Here is a 25981-nt window from a genome sequence, read left to right as displayed (position 1 = left end):
TAAGGTCAAAAGCAGACAACTTTTTAAATAGATGTCCTTATTGAATGAAAGAAATGTTGACAAAATGACACAGTATTTGTCTTTTTATTCCCATTTTGTTTCCTCTCAATAGGATTTGCGTACAAAATCTCAACAACAATTTAACAGCATTTGAAATGAACAAATAAGAGAAACTTGGTAATACCAGATAAGAGGTTAACTGCATTCTCTCCTCAGCAACACACAATTATAGCAAAAGAGCTTTTCAAAGGTCACGAATGGGTAGAATAAGCTGTGTATCTATCACAAAATGACCAAAAAAAGTGACCATGTATAGTTAAAAATAAAACACTTCAGGGGTTGTCCAGAAGGCAGAAAAATGGTCTGCCTCCACTGCGGAGATATTATTGTTACTGTATATAAAATCGACTATTAGAAAGCTGTGAAATCCCATCTTTATGAAATTAAGATGTAACCAAATGTTAGCAGTTCATGTTATACTAACTTAGGCCTGTTTTTGTATGTGTGTGCTGGTAATAGATTGAGGATTACGGCAAGGAAGGTAATACGTTCCCAACTCCATAAAAACAGCTCCCATGTTTATCTCCCATGCAACTTCCATACTCAAACAGCACAATAAAAGTCTTCTCCTGCAGAGTGGAGTGCACTTGGCTACATGCCACTCTTCCCACCTGTACTTTCATAAAATTACAAAATCTCAACAGCACAAAAGCCCTTACAAAATACTCTCAACTTTGAAGAAAAAAAACCAACCCACTCTTTCACAACAGGGAAAAATAAGTAAAATAAAAATGTCGTCTTGTAATGACACTGACCCATAAAACACATTCATCTATGTTCTCAAAGGCTTACGCACACCAGCTGTCACATTTCACTCTGTGTCTACAGCACAGCAAACCCATTTCAACTGCAGTCTTAGAGTCACGCCTGATTTCAACTTTGCCTCACCGTTGGCGAGCAACCACATAGAAACCAAAAAAACAAAAAAGCCAAAGATTACACTCAAACCATTACATATCTTTTTCTTCTTCTTTTGGCTGCTCCCGATAGGGGTCGCCACAGCAGACCACCCGTGATCCGCATATTTGACTTGGCACAGGTTTACTCCAACAATTACATATAAATTAACAATAATAAAAAACAAAACCACCAGACACAGCTTGTCTAAAATGGCTTCTGTATATTGGAGGGGGGGGGGCTGATGCAACATGAGGAAGAAGGTGGTCTTTATAAAAATGAAATCTAGTTGCTCAACAAGACACAGATAATATGCTTTCTTAAAACACTCTAGATCAGAAGCATCTTCAAACCCATACAATACAGACACAATTCTAAACGATATGTTGTGCTGAGGGAGCTGCAGCAACTCTTCTGCTATACTGGTACCCAAATGTTTCCCAATGTTTCTTTCTTTCAGTCGTCTTAATTTGGTCAGTAAATCTCAGAGCCGACAATACAGTGTAAGATCAGATGAGAGCCAAAATAGAAGAGGACACTAATACTGCACAAATCCATCCCTTGCAGGACAGTATTAGAGCAATGCCACGTCAGTATAAAATAAACTAGCATACTCCACACTTCTGATAGAGAGAAGTGAAAAAGAGGAGACATATGTAAAGATTTCCTTTAATTAGAATACCAATAACTCCACTTAGCGAGAAGAACTTTTCTTTGTTTTATTTATCAAAAAACTCTTGATGCCACAATTTTCTACGAACCTCTCAAGATTTTTTTTTTTAAGGACAATATATTGTTTTACATGAAACCAATTTCTCAGTAAGATTAAAACCATTCAGACCATCATTATTTAGATAGTGGCATGAGTACTGTCATCTTTTCTTTAATCTAAGTGGGAGTTGTTGGTATCTGATGACTCATATAAAAATATGCCCATGAAGAGGGCTCCTCTGGTGAGGGTTGAATGAGATATTCCCAATATGGGAAACGAGGAGATTAGATGTGTGACGCAAACTCCCTTGGCCCCTTATGGCTCCATGTTACTGTCTTCCATGGCGTGTTTCTGCATATGAGAATGCACTGCCTACAAAGACAAGATTCATATCAATCCTTGAAATACAAATCAGAGAGAAAATAATAAAAAGCATTAACAATTTATTATAACAGCATTATTTGACCAAAAATACTGACATTTCATTCAATTACATGAAAGATTTGAAACAAAGACAGACATTAATTTGCTTTCAGTAACTGTCTTTGAAATGAATCATTATTTTGTTAAAAAGCTGGCAAATCAGCTTTGGCAACTACCAGCTTATTCTGCCGGAAAAGTTCAGTATTGGTGATCAAAGTGGTAACATTTATCGTTCAAGCATGTACAAGAGTAGGACGCTCTGAAATAAGAAGCAGGTGCTATTCTGTTTTGTTTGCCTTTTTATTGCGGAAGTCGAACATCTGTTGTCTTGTGTTGGTTTACAAGCAACTGCATAAATGTAAACATTCACCATGAAAACACTGCAAACGTAATTTTGCATTGGACACTGAGCATTCAGCTCCAAATAAACGGTGTCCTGCCAGTTTTCAAGCTAGCAGTAGCCTACTTAACTTCTAGAGCAACAATTTAAGGAATAGTTAATGCAAAAATTTAAATTGTCATTTTTTACTCATTTATTGTCATTGCAAACCTATATAACTTTCTTTCTTCTACACAATACAAAAGAGTAACACTTTAATGAATATCCCAATCTTTTCAATACAACGGCAGTGGACAATAGAGGCAGACCAATATAGATATCAGCTTTACCGATTAATCGGTGCCGACAGTTGCTTTTTGGAACTATTGGTTATTGACAAAAATCTATGCCAGCGCTGGAGTGATGGCCAGTGGCTGGCGATGGAAGATTTTACAGTTAGAATGGTTTGGTTCTACAGTATAACAGCGGCCTCTAGAGCTGAAATAAAAACAATCATGTTGGGATTTGCTGTATCTAAATCTTTCATCACTGACAATATTCATCCATATTTTTATCCTTCAATGCATATTTTGTTATTTTGATTAGATAATCAAGTGTTCTAAATTAAAGCGAGGGCATGCAAAGAAAAATGCAACTATGTGGAAATGTGCCCCATCAGCATGTCTCCAACTTCATATATATATATACACACACACACACACACACACACATATAACATATAACATATATATAAATACCAAACCCTTCATGTGGTGAAAATATAGGCTATAAAAAGAGTCCCCGGTGTGTTTTGGGTTTGTTTACAGAAATTATGCACCGAATCTTCATTTTTTTCTGGTTATTATTGGGATTTTGGTTGAACAATAAACTGCATCTGGGATTTTATTCATTTTGGACTCTTGCAGTCTCTATGTTTGTGCCCATCATTGTAAGGAAAGACTAAGAAATGTTTTTAACATTCTATAAATCGATTTAAAACATAAATTATCCATCTTTTCCACCACCTTAGTTATCGGTATCTGCAAAATACACAATCAATCAACTATTTATTGGACAGTGAATCACTTTCAAGCTTCAAAAAGGATGCAAAATAATCATAAAAGTAGGGCTGTCAGTCGATTAAAATTTTTAATTGCGATTGATCGCATTTTTTGTAGTTAATCACGATTAATTGCAGATTTTGAAAATGCTGAAATTTGACACCATATATACTTATTTTCCTGTCAAAATGCATTTATTTCCATCTTAGGAATGAAAACAAAACAACATGTAACAATATAATGCTTCATTAATATTTTCCAAACAAAGCTTTACACAGTATAAAGACACTAAAATAGCACCAATTCATCTAAATTTAAACTTTTCCCAAAGTCTAATTGGGAGGTTGACTTATTAAAAGAATTTGTCCCCATTGATTCATATTTGCATTCATTTCATATTTCTATATTATCTATATATCTCATAATTTTACAGTTAAATATTCATCTCATAACACTATTTATGCATTTGCAAGTGCTGTGTAAATGCATTTATTCCTGCTCTGTGAAAATACACCTAATTGCCACTTAGATGCAGCTTCTGTGCCACCTTTACAGTGTAAAAATGGTTTTAGTCCACATAGGTTTAGTATTCATTGCAATGAGCATGAAATCTCTTAAACTCTCTTCCTCCACAATATTAATCTTTCCTACAGCAATCGTGAAGCTGCGTTCATGATTCGCGTCAGAGCGTCAATGCCAATGTCAAGTGTCGCTTTGAATTCCACGGGAAAAGCGGAGTGATATTTAAGACTTGACGTGCTTCTGTGGCAGTTTAAATGCGCTAAAAATACTTGATTTCTATCACAAGTCATCTGGGCTTGTTATGTACATCAAATAATAGTGCTAAGAGGTCCTTTCTCCATCATTTTATCACTGACAGGGAAGCGCTGTTGTGGTGTGTCCGTCACTGTAATGACTCCAGGTGGACACATTACAAAGATTCTGCCCTCTCAACAAGTGTTTATGCTAGTTTATGCTGTATTAACAGTAAATGTGTTAACTGCGATTAAGAAAAATGTACGCGTTAAACTTAACATGTTAACTCCGACAGCACTACATAGAAGTATTCAATGATGTGTCATTTTCCAAGTCTTTTGAAAGCATTTGATAGGTGGAGAAAAACAATCTGAAAATGTAAAAAATCTGCATTGTTAAACAGCGCAAGTTCTCGGGTGAAAATGCAAGCCACTGTGAATAAGCTTTCTCTGAGCATTTATGAGCGCGACACACATGTAAATATTTTCGCTGAAAAATTACTTACATTTCAGGCTGTTTCTCACCAAAACCTATCATATGCCTTCAGAAGACTTGGAATATGACACATCAGTACTTTTGCCTTTTTAAAGCATGAAAGTGAATCTATTCCTGCCATTGTATTGAAAAGACGGACTGGGAGATTCATTAAAATTTCTCTTTTAGTGTTCCGAAAAAGAAAGGCATACAAGTTTGGAAATACATGAGGGTGAGTAAATTATTACAGTATTTCCATTTTTGGGTGAAAGAATCCTTTAAATTAAATCTGGCAAATTACGACAAATTCTTTTAATCATATTTTGGTGGCTGTTGCTTTAACAGATGTGGTACTTTAACTGCAAAAGTTAATCTGTACATTTTCCAGCAATGTGGCTATTAAAATCTGCATTAGGAGTGTGAAAAAGCATTGAGGGTTTGTTGCTGTCGTACCTGGCTGGAGCCGTTACGGGTGGTGAAGAAGGAGTCGCAGTTTCTCCAGCGACATTTAAACACCTGCTGTGCTGGGTTGGTGTGGTCGTTTAGCAGGTGCTGCTGCAGGTGCTCCATCACGCCAAAAATTAGTGTACAGCCATACCACTGAAAAGAGTCATGCACCAGATTAATTACTATCTACATTATTTATTACCAACTTATTACTAACCAAGACTTGGGTATGTTAGAGCCTCTGTGTCTTACCCAGCAGCGGTAGTTCTGGATCAGGTTCAATCTGACTGCTTGCACGCTTCCATCATAGCAGCCTGTGTAGATCTGCAACAGACAAACCACCACTGCCTTATTTTGATGATCATTTGATCACATAGCAAATAATCAATTTTAAAGCAATTTAAAGAGGTTTATGGAATCCATAATTGGACCTCAATAAGATCTCAGGGGAAATGTTTCACTGATTTACTCACCATGCTCTTATGGATGATCATACACATCACCATGTCTGAATGTCCACCATATACCTGAAGTCTGTCATGAGACTGGAACCACCAGAGATTTGGTAAATATCATAAAAATAGTTAATAAGCAAAACAATGCATTGTATAATTGCAACACAGTCCAGGTAGAGTCAAAATGGTTTTCAGCACATAAATCATTTGTACCTGTAGCTCGTACACACGGACCAGTTTGTCAAGGCATGCAGTGACCATCACCTTTCCCAAAATTGCCACCACAGAGACGGCATGACTGTGACCCTTATAGATCCTCACCAGTTCTCCTGTCTGTTGAGCCAGATATATAGAAGTGAATTAAATTCAAACAAGGCACTTACATATTATATCATAAAATGTGAAGATTTTATAACCTACCTTCATTCAACATGAAAATGCAACTAGATAATAATAACACTAGACGGCCCAGAGAAATGTAATGCTGATAATTATATTTAAATGACCAGCAAACTTGTTAAGAGCTAAAATACTAAAACTAAAAAACAATCTTGAAAACACTAAAGCTAAACTAAGCACTCATACAGTTAACCCTTTAAGCTTGGATGGGCCCCCGAGAAAATAAAATAATTGTCAAAATATTAACAAATACAGTCTTGACCAACACAAAATAGGCACTGATTTAAAGCTGAGAAGCTGTACTTTCCAATGCATGTAGGCATTATGCCCAAAGCAAGTGTTTTGAAATTTGCAGACAAATCAGAAGAGTTCTGTTTTTATAATTTATAAAAAATATATATATATTGTACTGTACATACAAACTGATCAAATAGTCATGTGTCATATGTTGTTGGAAACCTCTCAAAGAGTAGAATACAACCAGCCCATTTGTTTTACTCACAGACAAAAATATAGTCAGTAATAGCTATCAATATGTTTTTTGACAATTATGTTGGTGTTGCTTATATGCTGCGTTTTTGCTTATAACTTCACGAAAAATAAACGGAACATAAAATATCACATACCATTACTTAGAGGAGAGGAGATCATTAGATAATCCATAGGAAGCACAATGTTACATATGGCCACCAGGAGATGGCGCCAAGTAAATAACACAAACTCGATGCAGACTCATGGAGTCAAAAGGCACTCATTCCGTGAAATCTCATTACTAAAATCATGTCTCCATGCTATGCCCACCTTTAGTCACTGTTGTAATGCATACGTAATTAGTTCTTACGTACAATTATTATGTTTTTTTTGGAGCGGCTTTTGGACACGTGGAGATGTTTTTGGACACTATGATAAATTATTTTTGTAATGTTATAACTTTTGATTGCTTTGTTGTATCAACACAATTGTTTTCTTAGAAACAGTTGACATGAATGGGAACAAAACAAAAGCAGTTTTTCGACACCACCTCATTTAAACCCAGAGATATATAATGTCAAATAAGAAAAATAAGAGAGAAAAAAAGTTAAATTTTAGCGATTTTTCAGCAGTTTCTTAGGCTGGGAGTCTCAGAATGTATCATTAAAAAATGTGAAACCTTTTTTTTTTTTTTTTTACAGTGATACCAATCACTTGACCCTCTTTTATTTTATAAGCCTTTAATTTTGGATATGCCACTGAAACAGGAAATCTTTAAAAACACTTCAGAGTTTAAAGTGTTTAAAAAAAAAAAAAAAAAAAAAAAAAAAGCAACATTAAAATGACAAATTGAAAATAAAATAGAAATAAAAACTAAATTCAAAATTCAAAACTAAAATAACCCTGGAATGAGGAACTCACGTGTATATTATATGCATGTACAGACTGGTCACTTGAGCCACTGAACACCAAATCATTCACCACCTGCGGAGAGGCAACATATAAAATTAAAACTCAGAGGTAGGCGTTACATGCTTCATGCAAAGGAAATCCTCTACAATGGTTTGGAATTATGTAAAGGTGGTGATGCTTTTTTCAGATCAGGCACACACCTTCATGCAGAGCACGGTTTTAGTGTGGCCCTCTAGAGTACGCAGCAGAAGGCCATTCTTAGCATCTCTAACGCTGATTGTGGTATCGTAGGATCCGACCAGCAGCACATGCCGAGCACCTTCCTGAGCTGTCGCCAGGCAACTCACGGCCCGTGGTCCATGGCACTCAAACAAGTCCAACTGCTTATTGTTCTTCAGGAGACAAGGAAAATGTAAAGATTTTAGCAAGATCTCAGTTCTCATCTGATCAACATTCCACCTCTATAGATAACAGGTCAGTACAATAGCAAGCTTGTCTAAATTTAGCTCACTTCATGAGGCTTGTTAGCAACCTGAATTGTGCTGATCATTAAACACTTCATACCCTGAGACTGAAGGTGATGACAGAGCCGTTGGCCAGACCGGCGTAGAGAATTTTCCAACGGTTATGAAGACAGAGCACTCGGTCTGGGATAGACAGCTGTTTCACACACTCTGCTGTCTGGAGATGACAAACAGAAATAGTTGTAATATTTTTTTAAATGATAGAAAGACATCTGAAAACAATCATATTATAACGACTGAATGAAGAGTAAATTTTCGGTCTGTTCCTCACACAAAGCTATCATATGGTTTTAGCCGACTTAAATCAAATGCATGGGTTGTATGGATACTTTTATGGTACATTTTTGGAGCCTCATAGTGTCCAGCGTCCACTTTCATTATATGGTAAAGAGCAGAGTAGACGTTGTGCTTAATGTCTACTTTTGTGTTCCACAAAAAGATGCTTTTTGGGTGAACTATCACGAGCTATGTAGATCGGACCAAAGTACCTTGAGGCTGTAACAGCGGATGGTCTGGTCACTTGATCCCGAGTACAGGCGCTGTCGCAGGCCTACTCCAGACGACACCAACAGGCAGTTTACTTTACTGCTGTGACCCTCAAACACAGCCACACACTTCCGACTCTGTACAAAGAATAATGAAAGAGCAATGAGACCTTTGCCAGATACCTACTTTTGAGTTCCATTCATAGAACATTTTGTTTTTATATCCTGTGGAGTATTTTAAAAGGCATGGTAACTTGATGCTAACTAGACCCACTCAATGGAACAGATGTATGAGGGTCTTACAATCAGGTCAAAAGCACGTATCGTGCGGTCCCCGGAGCAGGTGTACAGCAGTCCATTATGGATCTGCATTCCATTCACTGCCTCCTTATGGCCTTCAAACTCCCCTTCTGTAGGACACTCCTCCTCCCCAGGATCTGACAAATCTGATTACACACACACACACACGCAGATATCAGTTATTTGAGTAAAATATTAACACAATGATAGATATATGTGTAGATGTGTATTTTCTACACATTACTTCCATGTACATATATTAGATTTACTTTGCTGTGAAGTAAACGGTTTAAAAAGTGCATCTTTTTAAACACTTTTTTACTGATCTTTCAGATTGTGATGTGATTGACTAAATTGCTTGGAAATAGCTCTACACCCTTCCTCGCATCAAATGGATTACAGCAATTAAAAATTCAGATTTATCTGTAAAGGAAACTTTTTTTAATTTAAAAATGGCAAAGAGTGCAAAAAAAATTTTTTTTTGAGTTATGCTTTTTTTTATTATTAGATAACCTTTTACTATCTGTGAGGTTGAAATTACATAATTTTTAGTACATTTTTAACACTACATTTCATATCTGACACGTGAAAGTTTGAGTATTTGGACATGCAATGACGCCTAAACATTCCGTCTAGGGAGGCAGTTCACTAGGTTTTGAAACAGCCAACATGTACAACTGGCCAAAGTGGTATGTTATGTGTTTAATTTTGGTCATCTAATGGAGTTCCCAAGAAAAGGAGCAGTGGCGTGCTCCTTCTGTATATTAATTGGCACATTCCTTAGGGCTCGTATTCCACCAGCCACTTTCAGAGGCACAGGTTAAGAGTGCCTGCTCAGAAACTAGCAGGCACTAAAAATACCTTGCCCTTAAAAAGTAATTTGGGGACACAGTGAACTATTTTTGTATGCTGATCATGCTAGTATTTTAATTTAGTCATTCTGCTATGACTTACATTGAGCAGGAACAGAACTAGACACATTTCAATGCATGTACTGTGATCACACTATACACGACGAACAAAATGGTAACATATTTAGTAAGAGAATGGCATATGACTCATATTTAATGTTTAAAATGAGATACTTCTTGTGGCAACAAAATTTGTTCACATACCTGAAGGTACCTTGGACTCAATCACTGCGGTGGATTTTATTTCACTGGAAAAATAAAAACATTAGACATTTCAATACTGAGAAACACCAATGACAGTGGACAAGGAAAGTAGAGTCAGGGTCCCTAAAGGTCAAATTCCCACATCTAAATTTGTCTCGTGGAGACCAGCTGTGCGTTCTGTCTGTGAGCTCTTGCCCATCAGAAACTTTAAGTCTTCTACGGACTCTACAAAGCCTAACACATAAATGCTTGTTGAACAATATCTTTGATTTTTCAGGATTTGTTTTCTTTTTACTAAACATCTTAATTGTGAAAAAGCTTGTTGACACAAAAGAAATCTGTTAGAGCAGTCATTCTGGCCTGGGGTTTTGCCAAGAAAATTTACATTGCTTTGAGAAATTAGTTTTTTTTTTACTTTCATGTATCAAAATTCTCCTTCACACAATTCACACTCGTCTTGGTCCAAATTCTGGATTTGATTCCACCTCATACCCCGCAGGTCTCTATATTAGATTTGTTTTACACAAAAGTAATATATTTCTGTCCTGTTACTTATGTGTGAATTTGCGTAAATGCTTGAACATGCATACTTTGACTTTACAATGCATGTGAACTGCTATGAGAGCGCTGGCCCGCACATGCACACAGATCAGTGCATCACAGGTTTATTCTGAAGCGCACACAGACCATGTTTACCTGTCTTCATCACAGCCTTTTGCGGTTTAATAATAACATTTTGATTTTATTTTGATTAATTGTGCAGCCATGAAAGATTGTATATTTTAGTCTACTGATGCTCTTTATCAAAACTTACTGGACAAATGAAAAGCGCATGGAAATCATCACGATATTGCTTAATTTTATATCGTCAGCAAAATCATTGCAATTATACCGTGAATATTCGATATATCGCCCAGCCCTACCCCAAACCATACATCAAACAAATACCCTTAAATTTGACAGCCCAAACCATGATGCCTACCTTCCACAGGCCTTTATTGTACTGCTGGTGTCAATTTCACTGGTTGAAGTGACCTCATTGCATGCAAGGTTTTGGAGGTCTGTGGTTGCATGGTCTGTGTCCGCAGTGAATGACCTCTTGACCTTCTCATCAGGCATCAACTCATCTGGATCTGAAGAATCTAGATTGACAAACTCCGTGGGCAAGGGTGGGGGAAGCTCCACCATCTCTAGTTCAGATGAATCTGAGTCGGGAGCCTCATTCGTTGGTGGTGGTGCTAACTTGGTTTCCTGTGGTCCATTCTTTGAAGCTTCGGTGATCAACAACTCTTTTTTCTCGCCCTTCTCTTCTGCCGTGGAGGGTGACTTGTTGGTGCCACTGGATCGCGGATGAGGTCGGAACTTGCGGAAAGGGCGAGAAACGGGCTGCTCTGCATCAAGCTCAGAATCGCTGATTTCAGGCTGTTCATTCCCCTTTGCCTTCTTAAGACACTTTCTCTTCTTCAACTTCCGAACACGCTTAACTGGATTAGTCTCTGGGTGATTTGAGAGAGACAGCGGTTTGGGGGAGAGAGTTACAGACATGAGTGGGGAAGAAGGGTTGACTAACCCTTCTTGAGAGCTTTGTAGGCTTTCTGTGAGGGGAGAAGGCTGCAGTATATGATCTGATTGTGCTGCAGTCAAAGACATGCCTGTGCTGTCTTGGGAAGAGTCCATCCTACTGATGTACTTTAAGGTAGGATCTGTGTTTAATGACAAAGGGATGAACATACAATCATTAATTACTGAGAGCAATGATTACCTTTGTTCTGTAATGTAATGATTGGAACTGACCTGTCTGACAAGCTGCAAACCCTGTTTGCACAGATGTGGTGCTATTGGGTCCTGGGATGGGGCTCTTGACAAAGTGGTGCTCAGGGGTGAGGTTACTGGGAGAAATGGGCTCCTGTTTGATGGTAACAGCCAGAGGGGAGGCTGGGGAAGGAGAGTGTGATTGGGTAGCTGTGGTTGGCTGAAGGGGTTGGAAGGTTAACTGAGAAACTTGTGTTAATGGAGTCATGACCTCCTCATTGCTCTGCTCTTTCTCTGGTGACTCAAATTCTCCTGAAAAAGAGTTTGGTGTTTTTGATTTTAATATTAATTGCACTATCAACAAAAACAAGATGGGATTATGTTCTGAGATCATGTACAGGGAGTGGACAAAATAACAGAAATAACATTGTTATCTCAAGTAAGGACATCTGTTTGAACTTCCCAAGGTTCAATGATGCTTAGATCTGGTGCATGCATTGATAAATCTTATCCATCAGTGCTTGTACCACAGTATACACTTCATCATGTTAAATGGCCTGTTAAATTCCTAAATGACAATGAAAAGCTTCAGATTAATTATCAAGTTTAACATTTCCAAAGACACTAGGATGAACGCATGCATTGGCTTTTTTTTTCAAAAGGAGCTCGTCATGATGCAGGAAATAAGATCAAACTACTCTTTGCTCCGACCATGTTTCAGACTCTGTATTCAAGGTTTATGCATTGCCCTCGGATACCCCAGGCTTCTGAAAGCCAATCCTGCCATAAATTCCAGCTTTGTAAAAGTCAGAATGAACAGTTTTATTGAGCCTGGGTCACAGAAATGCTTAAGTGCACTATGTGATGCCCTTTTTACCATTTTGGTGAGGTTTGACTTTAGGATTACTGTTTGTATTGCCAGATGTCATTTTTAAGTGATGCACCTGCATTTTGAGCACTGATTGTTTGGCTTCTTTGGATCATTGTCAGTTGCTTCACTTACTTTTGAACACTTCAGAATCAAAATGCTGATAGATTGTGCAATTAGCATTCAACCTAATGCGATTCACCTTTGCAGCCCTATTTGTACACGTGCAACCCTTTCATATGGTGTTTCTGTTATTTTGCCCAACCCAAAATAACCATCCCTTTATAAATCAAATTTATGAATTTAATGAACATGATAACATATCCCCTATTTCTAATTTCTGTACCTTGCATTCCTTGTAGAATTTCAATTCGCCTGGTTCTCAAAGTGTTCATCTCTGTGGTCACCTGTGAAATAGTTGAGTGGGTGTAAAATTAAAAATGCAAGTGGTAGCACAGCGAAAGTGAAAAACACAGTGTAAACAGAATCCATTTTTCTCGGCATTGACACTACTTAATAAGGTCTTACCTGCTGTTTCACCATAAGCAGGCGCTGCACTTCCAAATAGGCGGCTTGTAGGGCAGCACGTGCCTGAATAAGACTACTGTCCACTGCCTGAAGAGAACTGCTAAGCTCCTCCTCACGTAGAGATACTGCCAGCAACTGATCCACTTGAGAGCGTTCTACAAAATATAATTTATAGACATATTTAAATACCCAACGTAAACAAAACTGTTTAGATTTGTTTAATAAAAAATGCAGTTTCCTTACCTTTCTTAGCCTTGATTTTTTGCCTCTTTCTTTTCCTGTCTTCATTAGGAATCTCTGGAGACAAAACATCCTAGTGGAAAGAGTCAATAGTAAGATCTATATTATAAAATCTACTGTATGTTATTAAGTTATTCATGCATTATCACCCTCTATGATTCACGCAAGTAAATAAATGTCTCATTTATTAAGGGTATCATTTAGAATAATGTTTCTATATAAAAGTAACCAGCCTCTCATTAGCTCTATTTCAAAACCTAGTGAGTCACCTAACTATACAGTATTTTAAGTCACCATAGGTGCACTCCCAATGCGAAGGCTGTTCAAAAGATTCTACGATTACCCCATACAAATATACTTACATTTCCTTCAATACTGAAACATATCAATAAAAATAGTTTAAAAAGTGACTATTTTACCCAATATTTGTGTGCGATGTATTATGTTTAACTCTAGAATCAATTGTTGAGTCTCCCGTGCATTTCAATTGAGAAGTGCTATTTGAGTGCTGCCCATGTAGAATGTTTTAAGTCAGTCACTTATGAGGATTCATTTTGGTTAGGATGCTGCCTTAAAACAAACATGGAAGGTCTGAAGCTTACCATAGGTGCTCTACGTTTCTTTCCATTTCCTTGCATGTCATTCAGCTCAGTCTCTGATGTACAACCACAGTCTCCTTCAACATCCACTGGACCCTGTATCTCAAGATGACCTTTTGGCTGCAGATCTTCTCTCCTTAGCTGCTGTGAGGGGCTGCTAGGTGGACAGTCCCTCAGTGGATCTACAGTTTTGAGGAGGGAGCTTGTGCCAGCAGAGTGATCTTTGACCACACTGCTTTCAGACAAGCTACGCTTGCGGGAAGGGACAGGAACTTGACTGAAGTCCAAAAGAGAGTCCCAATGGAAGCCCTCACAAAGAGGGTCATCATTTTCACTCATTTGGTTATTACCTTCAGGCTCACAGGGCACCATTTCTATACCAAATCTGAAAAGATTCAGGACAAATATTGGATTATTGTGTGAATGAAGTAACAATAAAGTTGTATGCAGTACTAGATTAACACAGACTGTATTTTTTCATGGTTCATTTTATAAGAGTAAACAGAAAATCAAGAATTACTCATGCAGTACCTTGGTAAGCCCTTGCCCTGCTCTTGCTTCTTGCGTTTTACTTCCTGGTAGACCTGGTCCCAGTTGACATTCCGCCGGGAGCAAGAGGAGCTAATGAGCTGCCGCAAGGTGGGCTTGAGTCCACAGTCCTTCTCTGATTCATTCTTTCGTGAGTCATTCACATTCCTAATACGTCTGGCAATATTCAAGTTGGGCTCATGGGCTGTTGCTTTGCCTTTGGTACCCATATGGCGGTTCAGATCCCTTTTGAGACATGCAGGCAAGGCAAGCTTGCTTAAAGAGGGCACTGAACAGCCTGCTGTTGGTTGGGATGGACTGCTATGGGACCCCTCAGCAAGTGGGCACAAATCTTCATCTAGTGTGTCTATGACTTGATCTTGGACTGTTATAGGAAGGTTTTCTTCCCTTTCGCTATATTCCTCATCTTCGTGGTCGATAGTGGAGGTACTAACTTGCAAGGACTGCAGAGATAGCCTAGTGTCATTTTGCACACTGCCAATCTGTAGTGATGTTTCAGTTCTGGTGAACTGTTGCTTGTCATTGCTAATATGCTCATCAAAAGTCTGGCCCTCTTGTACCTTGTGCTTGTTCAGTTTCTTCTTACGTTCATGTAATTTTTTAATCTTATTTAGCTCTAAACTCTCTACTTGCAGGGGTTCCTTAATCTGAGAAACAGTCTTTGTTCCTTTAGGGTAGTCCTCTGGGCCAGAAGTGTGAACTGAGCTCTTTCTATTAAGCAAGGTCTCTTTGGCTTTTCGAAGCATCTCTGATAGAAGATGTTCTTGCTCTGCATTAAAGATGGCATGTTGTGGGAATTTGGAGCTTGAATGGGAATGCAGAGAACCTTTAGAACTGACAGAGTCTTGAGTTGCCACTTGTCTGAGATTAGCCTTTGAACACTGGGTCCAAGAAGCCCCATTTTGAGCATGGTTGCTAGGCTTCTCTAAACGTTTAGTTGTGGAGGTGAATGAGTAGGTGCTACTACTGCCACTGTTCTTGATGGAATGTTTCTGGTTCTGTCTGCAATCATTGTCTTCATAGTAGGGCTCTGCGGGTTTATACTGCCAGTTTCTCTGGTCTGCTATGGATTTGTTCTCCACGTCCTGGTTGCTCTCGATTAAACTTTGTGCCTTACAATTTTCATGAGATTCCACATCTGACTTATCTGCAGTTGGCTGAGGCATCATTTGAGATGAAGAATCCCCAAGTTTAGCTGGTGGATATGGTACCCATCTGTGAGCTTTTTCTGACTTCTGACCCTTACCTTTGTTGTGATCATGCTCTCCACCAGATTCTTCTACACTCTGCTGGCCCTTTGTCTGACTATCTATGTGGTTGGGTGTCACTGCCTGCTCTCTTGCAGGAGATTTAAAGTGCTTAGGTGACACATATTGTCCCTGCCTTAAATTATACTGACTGTTTTTCCAGGGAGACTGATTTCTTAGTTTTGGAGGGCAGACCCCGTAGCCACCTTGTCTACCATCCCAGAAGTTTCCTTGACTGTGCAAACTCCCTCCCTGTCGATCCATGAATCTCCATCTGTGCAAGTCAGGAGGTCCTTCAGCATGCCATGTGGCACACCTAATCTGTTGGTTAGGGTTAGACCAGTGGCTGCAGTCAGAGGAGGAAAATCTGAAATTCTGCCAGTTGGAGCCTTTGCCCCTTTTGGAAATTTGAGGGAAGTTGGGGTAGGGTCGGTCCCAAGAGCCATACTGCTGGTACATCAAAGGCCTTGGCCCCTGCCCCTGCCACTGAGCCTGATGCTCCTGCCACCTCCTCATGTTCTCCTGCTCCTCTTTAGCCTGCTTTGCAGCAGCCTCTTCTTTTCTGATAAGAGTTAAACATACAATAATGACAGAAATTGATTTAACTAACAAAATCGGGCTGATACATTGACAAATAAGAACCTTTCTTTACTGTTTGAAATATAAGATAATGAAAACTTCTAAGAGAACTGCCTTATCCTGTCGTTTGGAGTTAGGATTGTAAGGGGGTCATATGGTGGGATAAAGTTTGGCACATGGTAGGAAGACATCTGTTGTGGACCCGTTGCTTGTGAAAATTCCACAGCTTGTAGTATTCCCCACCAAACCAAATTGCATATTAATGTGCAAAATGCTCATATTCATCTTTAGAGAATTAAAAGTCACAAACACAACTATCACACTGCTTCAATGGAACAAATCTTTATAATAGCAACATCAAAAAAAATTTAATAAATGTATCAATAAGGAACAGCAAAGAGTTTGTGTTATTATTGTATGTGTAACGTTCTTTGTAACACTTCTTACAAAAAGATAGTTAGTATGAACAGACCATTTAAATGCATTCCGCAAATGCGGTTTAATGGTTGATTAGCTGCAAGGCCATGCCGTGGTATGTATCCAAGTGTCTATGTGAGAGTGCAAGTGTGCAGTAATGGTTGTTTTAGACCTCCTGACACCTGACTTCAATGTCAGACCAGTTTGTAGAAAAGTTTAATATAGAACTGTAGGTGTTGTGGTAACGAACAGAGGATTAAATCCTAGAGGAAACACACTTCAATGAGAAAGCTTTTGATAATTTATATCATACTGTCAATCCAATATTTTTTTTCAGAATGAATCTGATGATGTGAGAAAACTGTGCCCCCATCAAACAATATTTAAAAAAAATAAAAACCCCCACAAAATGTTGTACACCAATGTATAATCTGGGCGCTAAAAGCATTGTGAATAAAGAATAAGTACTTACTTGACAATTTCCTTGCGTTTCTCAATGAGTTGCACAATCTCTTTGTCAAAGTACTCCTCATCTTTGTCTTCGTTTAAAGGCTGGTTCTTCAGATCCTCAATACGCTGTTTGTGTAAGGGGCTGGAAATGTGACTGGCGTAGTCGGTCAGGCTCACCACTGTCACTCCACAGACCCGGCACTCATGTCCGCAGTCCCTGGGGACAGAGGGGGACAAAGGCTGCTCAATACTGCCCTCGGGCATGTTTACTGCTTCTGCGTCTAATCAGTTAAGGTCCTTTTAAGAGATCAGGAGGCGAACTGACTTTTGAAATATTGGAAATGAAAATAAATCCAACTTAGTTACTAAATAAAAGAGTGCAATCTTCCTGATCTTGTACGTCTTCAGAGGCTTCACATTTGGTTTAGAGCGAGCAAGCGAGAGCAGGAGGTGCTGGGAGGCTGTGAGGTTTAAAGGCTCCGAGGGGTGACCACCCTCTCAGCAGCGGCTGAGCCTTAGCACGCTGTCATGATGGAGTCTGCTGTGCTCTGAGACAAGGGCTGGGTGAGCTGTTGGATTTGGTGTGTAGAAATGCATTCACCCACCCCCTATCTCCACCTTCCTCTGCTATTTAGGGCTGCAGCAGAGGCAAGACTCTTTAGAGATAGTTGTAATGTGAGCTGCTTACAGTTGCTGGCTTGAGGACCCCTCCCTGGTTTAGCTGCTCTATTTAGTGCCAAACTCGTGAGCTGATAGATTGCTGTTGCTGCCAACTGGTCTATCCCCTAAAAATGGTGTCAAGGCAGCTTGCCATTTTTCAGTCAGCACTCACTGACCTTATTATTTAAAATCTAAAAGCTTTGTTATGCTTCAGGAGGACTATGATTCTGACATTAGCTTTAAATGACCATACTTATGTCCTACAGTTCACTTTGACCATTCAAACTAATAAATGATTATTGATATAAACTTTTGCTCTGATTAATGTTTTAAATTTCATTAAAACTTACAAACATCATTATAAAGAGGGAATGCAACTAGTTAAAATGTGGCAAAACTGCAAAAGACACTGTGCTTTGACACTTCAGATTTCGATACCCTCCCCATAAAATCTCATTCTCAATTTTCACATTCCAGAGATCTACGTAATTGTCACATGAGAGAGGCAGTTGTCATTTGTCAGCCTTGCCAGTTGTTTCCAATATCCCTATATTTACTCCCTGGTTATGGCAGCTGTCTCGGCTTATCCACCCACTGACCATAGGATACATGTGCCTGACAATACACATGCTTTTCATCACTGGTCATAACCATATTTTACAAAACCTAAACTCACATGCCAAAAATGGGTCATGATGCTTTGAGAAGTTCACTTGATGGGGATCATAGATCAGACTACACAACAAAAAATTCTTCTGCATCTATTGCACTTAATTTTACCTTGATATCACACTTGCTTACAAATTTCCATCTGTTTGACTTACAAAGATTACAGACAACAAAAGCCCCCAGAAGACTGCATAAATACAATGATGCATGAATTTGAGACTATAACAACTGTCGTGAGAGTGTAGAACATTGGCTTGTGTGAGATGCACACGGGTTCTTACCGGCCTTTCAGATTCTCCAGCTCCCGATGATGCAGCATACTTCTTATGTGCTCTTCCATCTCCTACAGAAACACAGAGACCATTAAGAACTTAGTGAAATATTTTTTTATTTGTTTCAGATATGATATAGGGGAGACATATTCCAGATACTTAGTGTTGTTACAAAAATCACATTAAACTAGCAAATTTACTAAAAAATGCGAAAGGCTTTTTATTTTTTATCCAAAGCAAAAGGCTACTTATAGCTAGGGATGCACTGATACCGATATCAGAATCGGGTCCGATACCGCACTCATGTACTTGTACTCGTAAAAATGCTCCGATACCAAAAACCGATACCATCTGACGTACGAATTTCATTACATAAACATTCAGCGCACAGATTAAAATCAAGTCATACCCTAGTGAGATTATTTAACAGCAAAAGCTGCGATATAATGAGATAAATAGATAGTTTGCACGTGCAGCGTTTTAAATGTGAGTGCTTGTGAATGTGTGGAGCTGGTGTTCTGCAGGCAGAGACACAAACTGCTCATACATTTAGAGATCCTTGGCTCATACACGGAAAACACCATTATGAGCATTGCATGCTCTGTTTGTAGCAGATGACAGCAGGCAGAGCGCTAATTCACTTTTTAGCACGAGTCATATACAGACTTAAAAAAATGGTATCAGAACATACCTACTTGTAGCCTAAACATATCTCACAACAGAACAGTGCATGGCACTTGCTTGATAGGTCAGACAGGTGCTTACATGAGCATAAATTATAGTTTGTCACACAACCATTAAAATCTCAGGCCAAGTGATCATATTGTACAAGGACTTGGAAAGGGTGTATGTCTAAGTACTCACACTTACCTTTTTGGAGCTGTAGACAGTTTCACAAAGAATGCATTTCTGTTCTTTGCCCATGTTGAATGACATGGTGTCTCAGAGCACCACAAATATACAGAGATCTGAACATGGAGACAGAAAAAAATAATCACAAGGTAGACAGATAGATAGATAGCAATTTTGTCAGCTATTCTACGGGTTTGTAACAAGCTGTGTATCAGACAAAATTTAGCCAGTGACATCATCTAAAACTCAGCCATGCACATGGCTCACAAATGACTCCCCTTGCTTGTTTATTTCATACTGCAATAGCTCTTATGTAGAAGTTCTGCCAAATCTTACATTAGATTGTGTGGGATCAGCAATGCATGGGGGTTGGCCAAACTCCACCTGCAGTCCATCAGGCAGGAAAGAGGGTCAGTGTTTCTGGCTCAATAGCAGGATGCCAGGACACAAAACAGGGACAGAGCTCAGGTCAAGAGGCTAAATGCAGTATGCTGAGAGTGTAGCACTTGTGCCAGTGGCAAATCCATTGCAGGATTGTGGCTTGACATGTTCAATACTTGAACATGTTTTGGAAAACTTCTTGCATCTAATGTTATGTGATACTAATCACGGTTTAAATAAAAATACACACTCTTTGACATATCACTGACCACTAATCCCAAGTTTAAACTTAGGCAAGTAACTTGTCCTTCACTGTTTATGCTACAAACTTGAATGATCCCTCAAATCATGTGGTTTGTTAAGGAGAGGTGTGCTATTACTTTTCTAAGAATTTACCATTTTTCTAAGAACTTACCATTTTCGCCTGGTGGAAATAGATTTGCACCAAAGGAGGGACCCAAACTATTTGTAGGGACCAAAACAGTGACGTATAGGTCTCTGTGGAACAATAATGGGCATCTCACAGTCTGTGGGCGTTTTCAAACTGGGAAGGGTGTTTCTAAACTATCCAATTAGTAGGGAATCTCAATGTAGTACGCAAATCTTGTAGAGTGGTTAAAAAACGCCCATCCCGGTTTCAAAATGCCCACTGTTTGGGAAACGCCCATTTTTGATCAGAGACACAAGTCTCAGAATAGCAGATACTTGGGGGTGGGCTCTTTTGACTTGGGCCTGTAAACAATCACCCAGAACACCTTAGCAACTGCATAGCAATGGCCTGGCAACCACCCACAACACCCTAGCATTGTGGCAGAAGGTTTTGCATGAGCATTTTCTACAGAAAATGTAAAAATTCTGATTTTCATGGAAGTACAGCTGCAGAGTTTGACATATGAGACATATTATACATTGTGATTTCCATCTTTGTGCATTAGGCAAAAATGTAAATCTACCACTGCAAATATGCTTCAAGGAGTTCAAGATCTCTGAAAAACCACAGAGCATACATGAAAATCCATGCAACAGCCCACAAATAGTCCATAAAACTGTATAATAGTGTATAACTACATGATTTACCTACTGTAAATCTACACAAGGATGGAAAATATGATTCATTCTATAAAGGTCAATACATGAGTTTTCAGTTGTTATGCCTATTGCAATAATAACTTATAATATGCATCAGTCCACTGTTCATTCATTCAAGCAAGTGGCAGTTATTTAAAACCTCTGGAATGGGGTGGAATCACACAGCTCCATGGGCGGTGACAGGATTTTTTTCACAGGGGTGGCCGGGTAGGGTACGGTGATCAGTCTGTGGTGGCCAAGAAATTCCTTCTGGCGGTGGGGGGGTGCCACGGCCCCCCCTCTAGAACCGCCCCTGCACAGCTCTTCAACAATTTTCAGGGCATGGTTGTGAACTGACACACTTTGAAAAGGAACCAGTGTTTCCCCTATACACATTTTGCAGCAGCACTGCACCACTGCTGTTGGGATTTCACATGTTCCTATAATATTTTTGACGCAACATAATGCTTGCCTGCCCCAGTCAGCTGTGCCCTTTGTACACTGCGAAAGAGACCCCACCACATTCACACACAAATACATGCACTTATCATTGTTAAAACTATGGAAGAACTATGGTGGATTTTCATAATTATGGACCAAGTTTTTTTTCCATCTGTATAAAATCTGTACACTTGTAGTGCTCTCTGATTGTAGGAAAATGTACGTTGTTTTGTTTGCCTTCAGAAATTCCAAGACATGACTGTAGTTTAATTAGTAGGAGCCTGATAAAAGGAATGTGTAAAGAAGACCCAACTTAGTCACAGTAACCTAGTTTCCATCCACTTTTCGCACTGTTTTGTTATCAACAAAGTGAAAATACGTTAAAAATTGTGAAATTTGCCGTCTTCTGCCTGTTTCCATTCAAATGGCATTTTATCGATAAAAATGGTGTGCGTGATGACGTCATGCTTAACAAAACACTGTCGCATAAGTTTTGGTTTATCGCAAAAGAAATCTACCCTTAATCATTTCCATACAGAAATGTGTGTATATCGCTAATTGTGTACCTTTCGCCTCCCAGATGTCCCTAATATTTCCCCCCCCGAAGTTTTGGTAAAATGGGGAGAGTATTGAGACAATTAATTGAAATTAGCAGCTTACTGTCATTTTAATTTCACAAATAAATGCAATCAGAAGACGAGGAATTATAATCAAAAGGGAACAGTTGCCCTTCTGATGGGACTATAATATTTGTCCTGATGTTGCGCCTATCGCAGGTTCGCACTGGTTCTGACCTGAAAGTGAATCGTCATGGTCCTGTTCAAGCTGGCAACCTGCACCAAGTAGCGGTGGAAACTTCTGGTCTTAGTATAAGGACCATCCATCGATGTGTATATGCTGTGTGCACAGCTATTAAAGAAAAATGTATGCTGTGTAATATCAGGGTTTACATATGATACGTTCCTGATATTTAATAGGCTATTCTGAACAATCATCTAATCTAAAGCATTGAAATCACAACTGCATTATGTCCCGCATATTTGTCCAGCAACTTTTAATGTCCAACTGAACTTGATTGTCATCTAAATTTTAGCGTCATAATGCAATTGACATTTTCTGAAGAAGCTCAGCAAATGCGATCCAAGGTAAAGAGGATTAGATTTAAAATATTTTAACGTTTTAAAATGTTCAAAAGCTAATTTTCTGAAAGTGAGCTCCGCACTGGAGAAATAGTTCTGATAGTTTATAGTCTTGAAAAGTGTAGAACATTGAGAATGTCAGCCGACTTTTTTTGTCTACAGAACAGGGTAAGGCTAATTTAAGTTTGTGTAAAGAAAAGGCAAGTATATAGGCCTAACAATATAATTTTTTTAATTTGCTAATTTATTTTTTTAATTTAATGCTTTATTCGTTTGGTAATTTATTTAATTTAATACAGGAAATTTTGCCTGCATTTTTTTAAAAGTAAGCTAAACAATAATTTTATAGAATTGGGCTGTTAGTGTTCCAAAAAAGCACACTGAAGCTTTTCTCCTAGTACTGTGTATTTATTTTTAATTTAAAACATCTTTGTGCACAGAAATATGTTTTTTGTATTGTGGGCTAATTCCATGACTGTCGTCTACTATTTTGAATGGTGTGGAAAAGCAACTTTAATTAATAAACAGATGGCTACCGTGATTAATCACAAACAGTGGCCATTCATTTGTTCTCTGTGCACTTGTCGATGACAGGTGCATGAGAGATATTTGTGTTGGCGCTCCTGGAAGTGTCATGATGTGACGCAGGTGTGTTTGCAGCACCGGATCTGTGCAGGTATGCCGTTAAGACCAATCCATAACAGTGCAAGTAGTGCTTCACGTACAATGCACTGACTTTCAAGGATGAATACCTTGTCATCATGATTAACACGGGCTAGCGATTGGGTTAAATTCTGTCATGTGACACTATATTATTGTGTTAATGCCAATTTTCTCGACAAAAAGTGTTTCCAAACCAGTTTTTCACAACATCTGAAGTATCGACATAGTAGAGTTTATGCATTAACGTTACATGGAAAAATATTATGTTGACAATTGTGAAATTTTAGCAATAATTTGCATTTCTATCAGCTATATCGGTAAACTTTTTGATGCGCTACACCTTTTGTCACAAAAAAAAAACCTCGGATGGAAACATAGTTACTGTCAGAATATTTCAATTTAGCCATATAAAAATTAGGTGTATATTTTTTCCACAGATGTTATTGTTGTTAATATCATAATTTATATCTGCATCCCAACATCAAAATCAATGCTGTACTGTCAAATGTGCATTTCAATGCACATAACATGCAATAATATTTGCATGGGTGCTACCAAAGCAGGTGCTGGTGCCACATTTTCAACGGGCCATTTGAGGGCACAAATAAATCATGATGTGGCCCAGGCTGAAATTGAGTTTGACACCACTTTTTAATACACCGATCAGCTACAACATTAAAACCACCTGCCTAGGGGGCCTGGGTAGCTCAGCGAGTACTGACGCTGACTACCACCCCTGGAGTCACAAGTTCGAATCCAGGGTGTGCTGAGTGACTGCAGCCAGGTCTCCTAAGCAACCAAATTGGCCCGGTTGCTAGGGAGGGTAGAATCACATGGGGTAACCTCCTCGTGGTCGCTATAATGTGGTTCTTGCTCTCGGTGGGGCGTGTGGTGAGTTGTGCGTGGATGCCGCAGAATAGCCTGAAGCCTCCACGGTAACGAGCTCAACAAGCCACGTGATAAAATGTGCGGATTGATGGTCTCAGACGTGGAGGCAACTGAGATTCTTCCTCCGCCACCCAGATTGAGGCGAGTCACTACGCCACCACGAGGACCTAGAGCGCATTGTGAACCGGGAATCCCAAATTGGGGTGAAAAAGGGAGAAAATCAAAAACAAACAAAAAAACAAAACACCTGCCTAATATTGTGTAGGTGCCAACCCGCATCTCAGAATAGCATTCTGAGATGCTATTCTTCTCACCACAATTATACAGAGCGTTTATCTGAGTTAATGTAGACTTTGTCAGCTCGAACCAGTCTGGCCATTCTCTGTGGATCTCTCTTATCAACAAGGCATTTCCAGCCGCAGAACTGCTGCTCTCTGGATGTTTTTTGTACCATTCAGAGTCAATTCTAGAGACTGTTGTGCTTGAAAATCCCCGGAGATCAGCAGTTACAGAAATACTCAAACCAACCCGTCTGGCACCAACAATCATGCCACAGTCCAGATCATTGAGATCACATTTTTTCCCCATTCTGATGGTTGATGTGAACATTAGCTGAAGCTCCTGACCCGTATCTGAATGATTTTATGCACTGCACTGCTGCCACATGATTGGCTGATTAGATAATTGCATGGATGATTGTTGGTGCCAGACGGGCTGGTTTGAGTATTTCTGTAACTGCTGATCTCCTGGGATTTTCACACACAACAGTCTCTAGAGTTTACTCAGAATGGTGCCAAAAACAAAAAAAAACATCCAGTGAGCAGCAGTTCTGTGGCTGGAAATGCTTTGTTGATGAGAGAGGTCAAAGGAGAATGGCCAGACTGCTTCGAACTGACAAAGTCTATGTTAACTCAGATAACCGCTCTGCACAATTGTGGTGAGAAGAATATCATCTCAGAATGCGGGTTGGCGCTGTTTTGGCGGCACGAGGAGGACCTACACAATATTAGTCAGGTGGTTTTAATGTTGTGGCAGATCGGTGTATATTCTTCGACCAACTCGCCTTAATACGGGTCAGGTGTTGCGGGCTTGTGGACGCGCGCACAACAGCACCGCTGCTGAAAAAATCCTAGTGGAAACACTGGGAATACTTTTTTTCAGAGCCAAAAATTCCGCGAGATTAAATGGTTTGCAGTGGAAAGATGTGGCACAATATCAGTGCAATGAAAGGCATGATCTAAGTTCCCCCCCCCCCCACTAAAAATGCATGTCCTCTCTCTTCAAATGCTATCCAACACAAATTAAGACCTTCGCTGCATTTAAAAAAAACTGTTGCTGTAATACAATAATAGGGTGGACCGTGAGACAGACTGAAGGTTAATAATAAGCTTCGCGAGTTACTAAAAATCTATCATAAATGAAACCTGTTAAAGTGGTCCAATGATTACTGTGTCTCCAGCTCTTATCTGAAAATAACTGTTTACAATATGTTTTGATAGCACGCGAGCTAACGAGCAATTAGCCTAATGCAACTGAAGATAATGTTGCTAAACTCGCTGGACAAAACACTTTTGAGAACACATCACGAGTTTAACTACTACTGTTATTTGACATAACAGCTATGTATGATAGAAAATAGATACTGAAATAATGTAAACAGGTTGCTGTTTTAAGCATGTGCAGATGCGAACACGACCTATGCCATCCAATGACTGCATGGACTAAAATGTGTTTATATAAGAGGCAAAACAACGTGGATAAAGACAAGCCCGACTTTCAAGTATACCTCTTAATTCAAGCGGAGAAAACATCTCTTCAGATTTCCATATAAATACATAATTTCTATTGATATTGCAGACTCCTTAGCAACGTTGTGTGTTCTGATCCGGTGTGAAGGCAGAAACAAAAC

The 25981-nt window shown here is 39.1% G+C and overlaps 1 protein-coding gene across 1 annotated transcript; it reads right to left on the bottom strand.

Annotated features, from left to right (window-relative positions):
- Positions 1-70: 70 nt before the first annotated feature.
- LOC127454766 (zinc finger protein 106-like) lies at positions 71-25975 on the bottom strand. The gene is made up of 22 exons (XM_051722165.1): positions 25859-25975; positions 19511-19608; positions 18650-18711; positions 17062-17256; positions 14329-16155; positions 13801-14182; positions 13202-13271; positions 12959-13113; positions 12777-12837; positions 11605-11874; positions 10793-11513; positions 9811-9854; positions 8699-8841; positions 8399-8533; positions 7951-8067; positions 7587-7778; positions 7396-7458; positions 5818-5937; positions 5623-5694; positions 5402-5473; positions 5156-5302; positions 71-2041 (listed from the first exon to the last, which is right to left on the bottom strand). Exons 2-22 carry the CDS (start codon positions 19574-19576, stop codon positions 1985-1987), a joined length of 4971 nt encoding a protein of 1656 aa, XP_051578125.1. The 5' UTR covers positions 19577-19608; positions 25859-25975; the 3' UTR covers positions 71-1984.
- Positions 25976-25981: the final 6 nt, after the last annotated feature.

The sequence above is a fragment of the Myxocyprinus asiaticus genome, chromosome 17 (assembly GCF_019703515.2).
Source record: "Myxocyprinus asiaticus isolate MX2 ecotype Aquarium Trade chromosome 17, UBuf_Myxa_2, whole genome shotgun sequence".
Lineage (NCBI taxonomy): Eukaryota > Metazoa > Chordata > Actinopteri > Cypriniformes > Catostomidae > Myxocyprinus > Myxocyprinus asiaticus.
The sequence above is the reverse complement of the archived record's forward strand: the minus strand, read 5'-3'. Positions and strand labels throughout refer to the sequence as shown.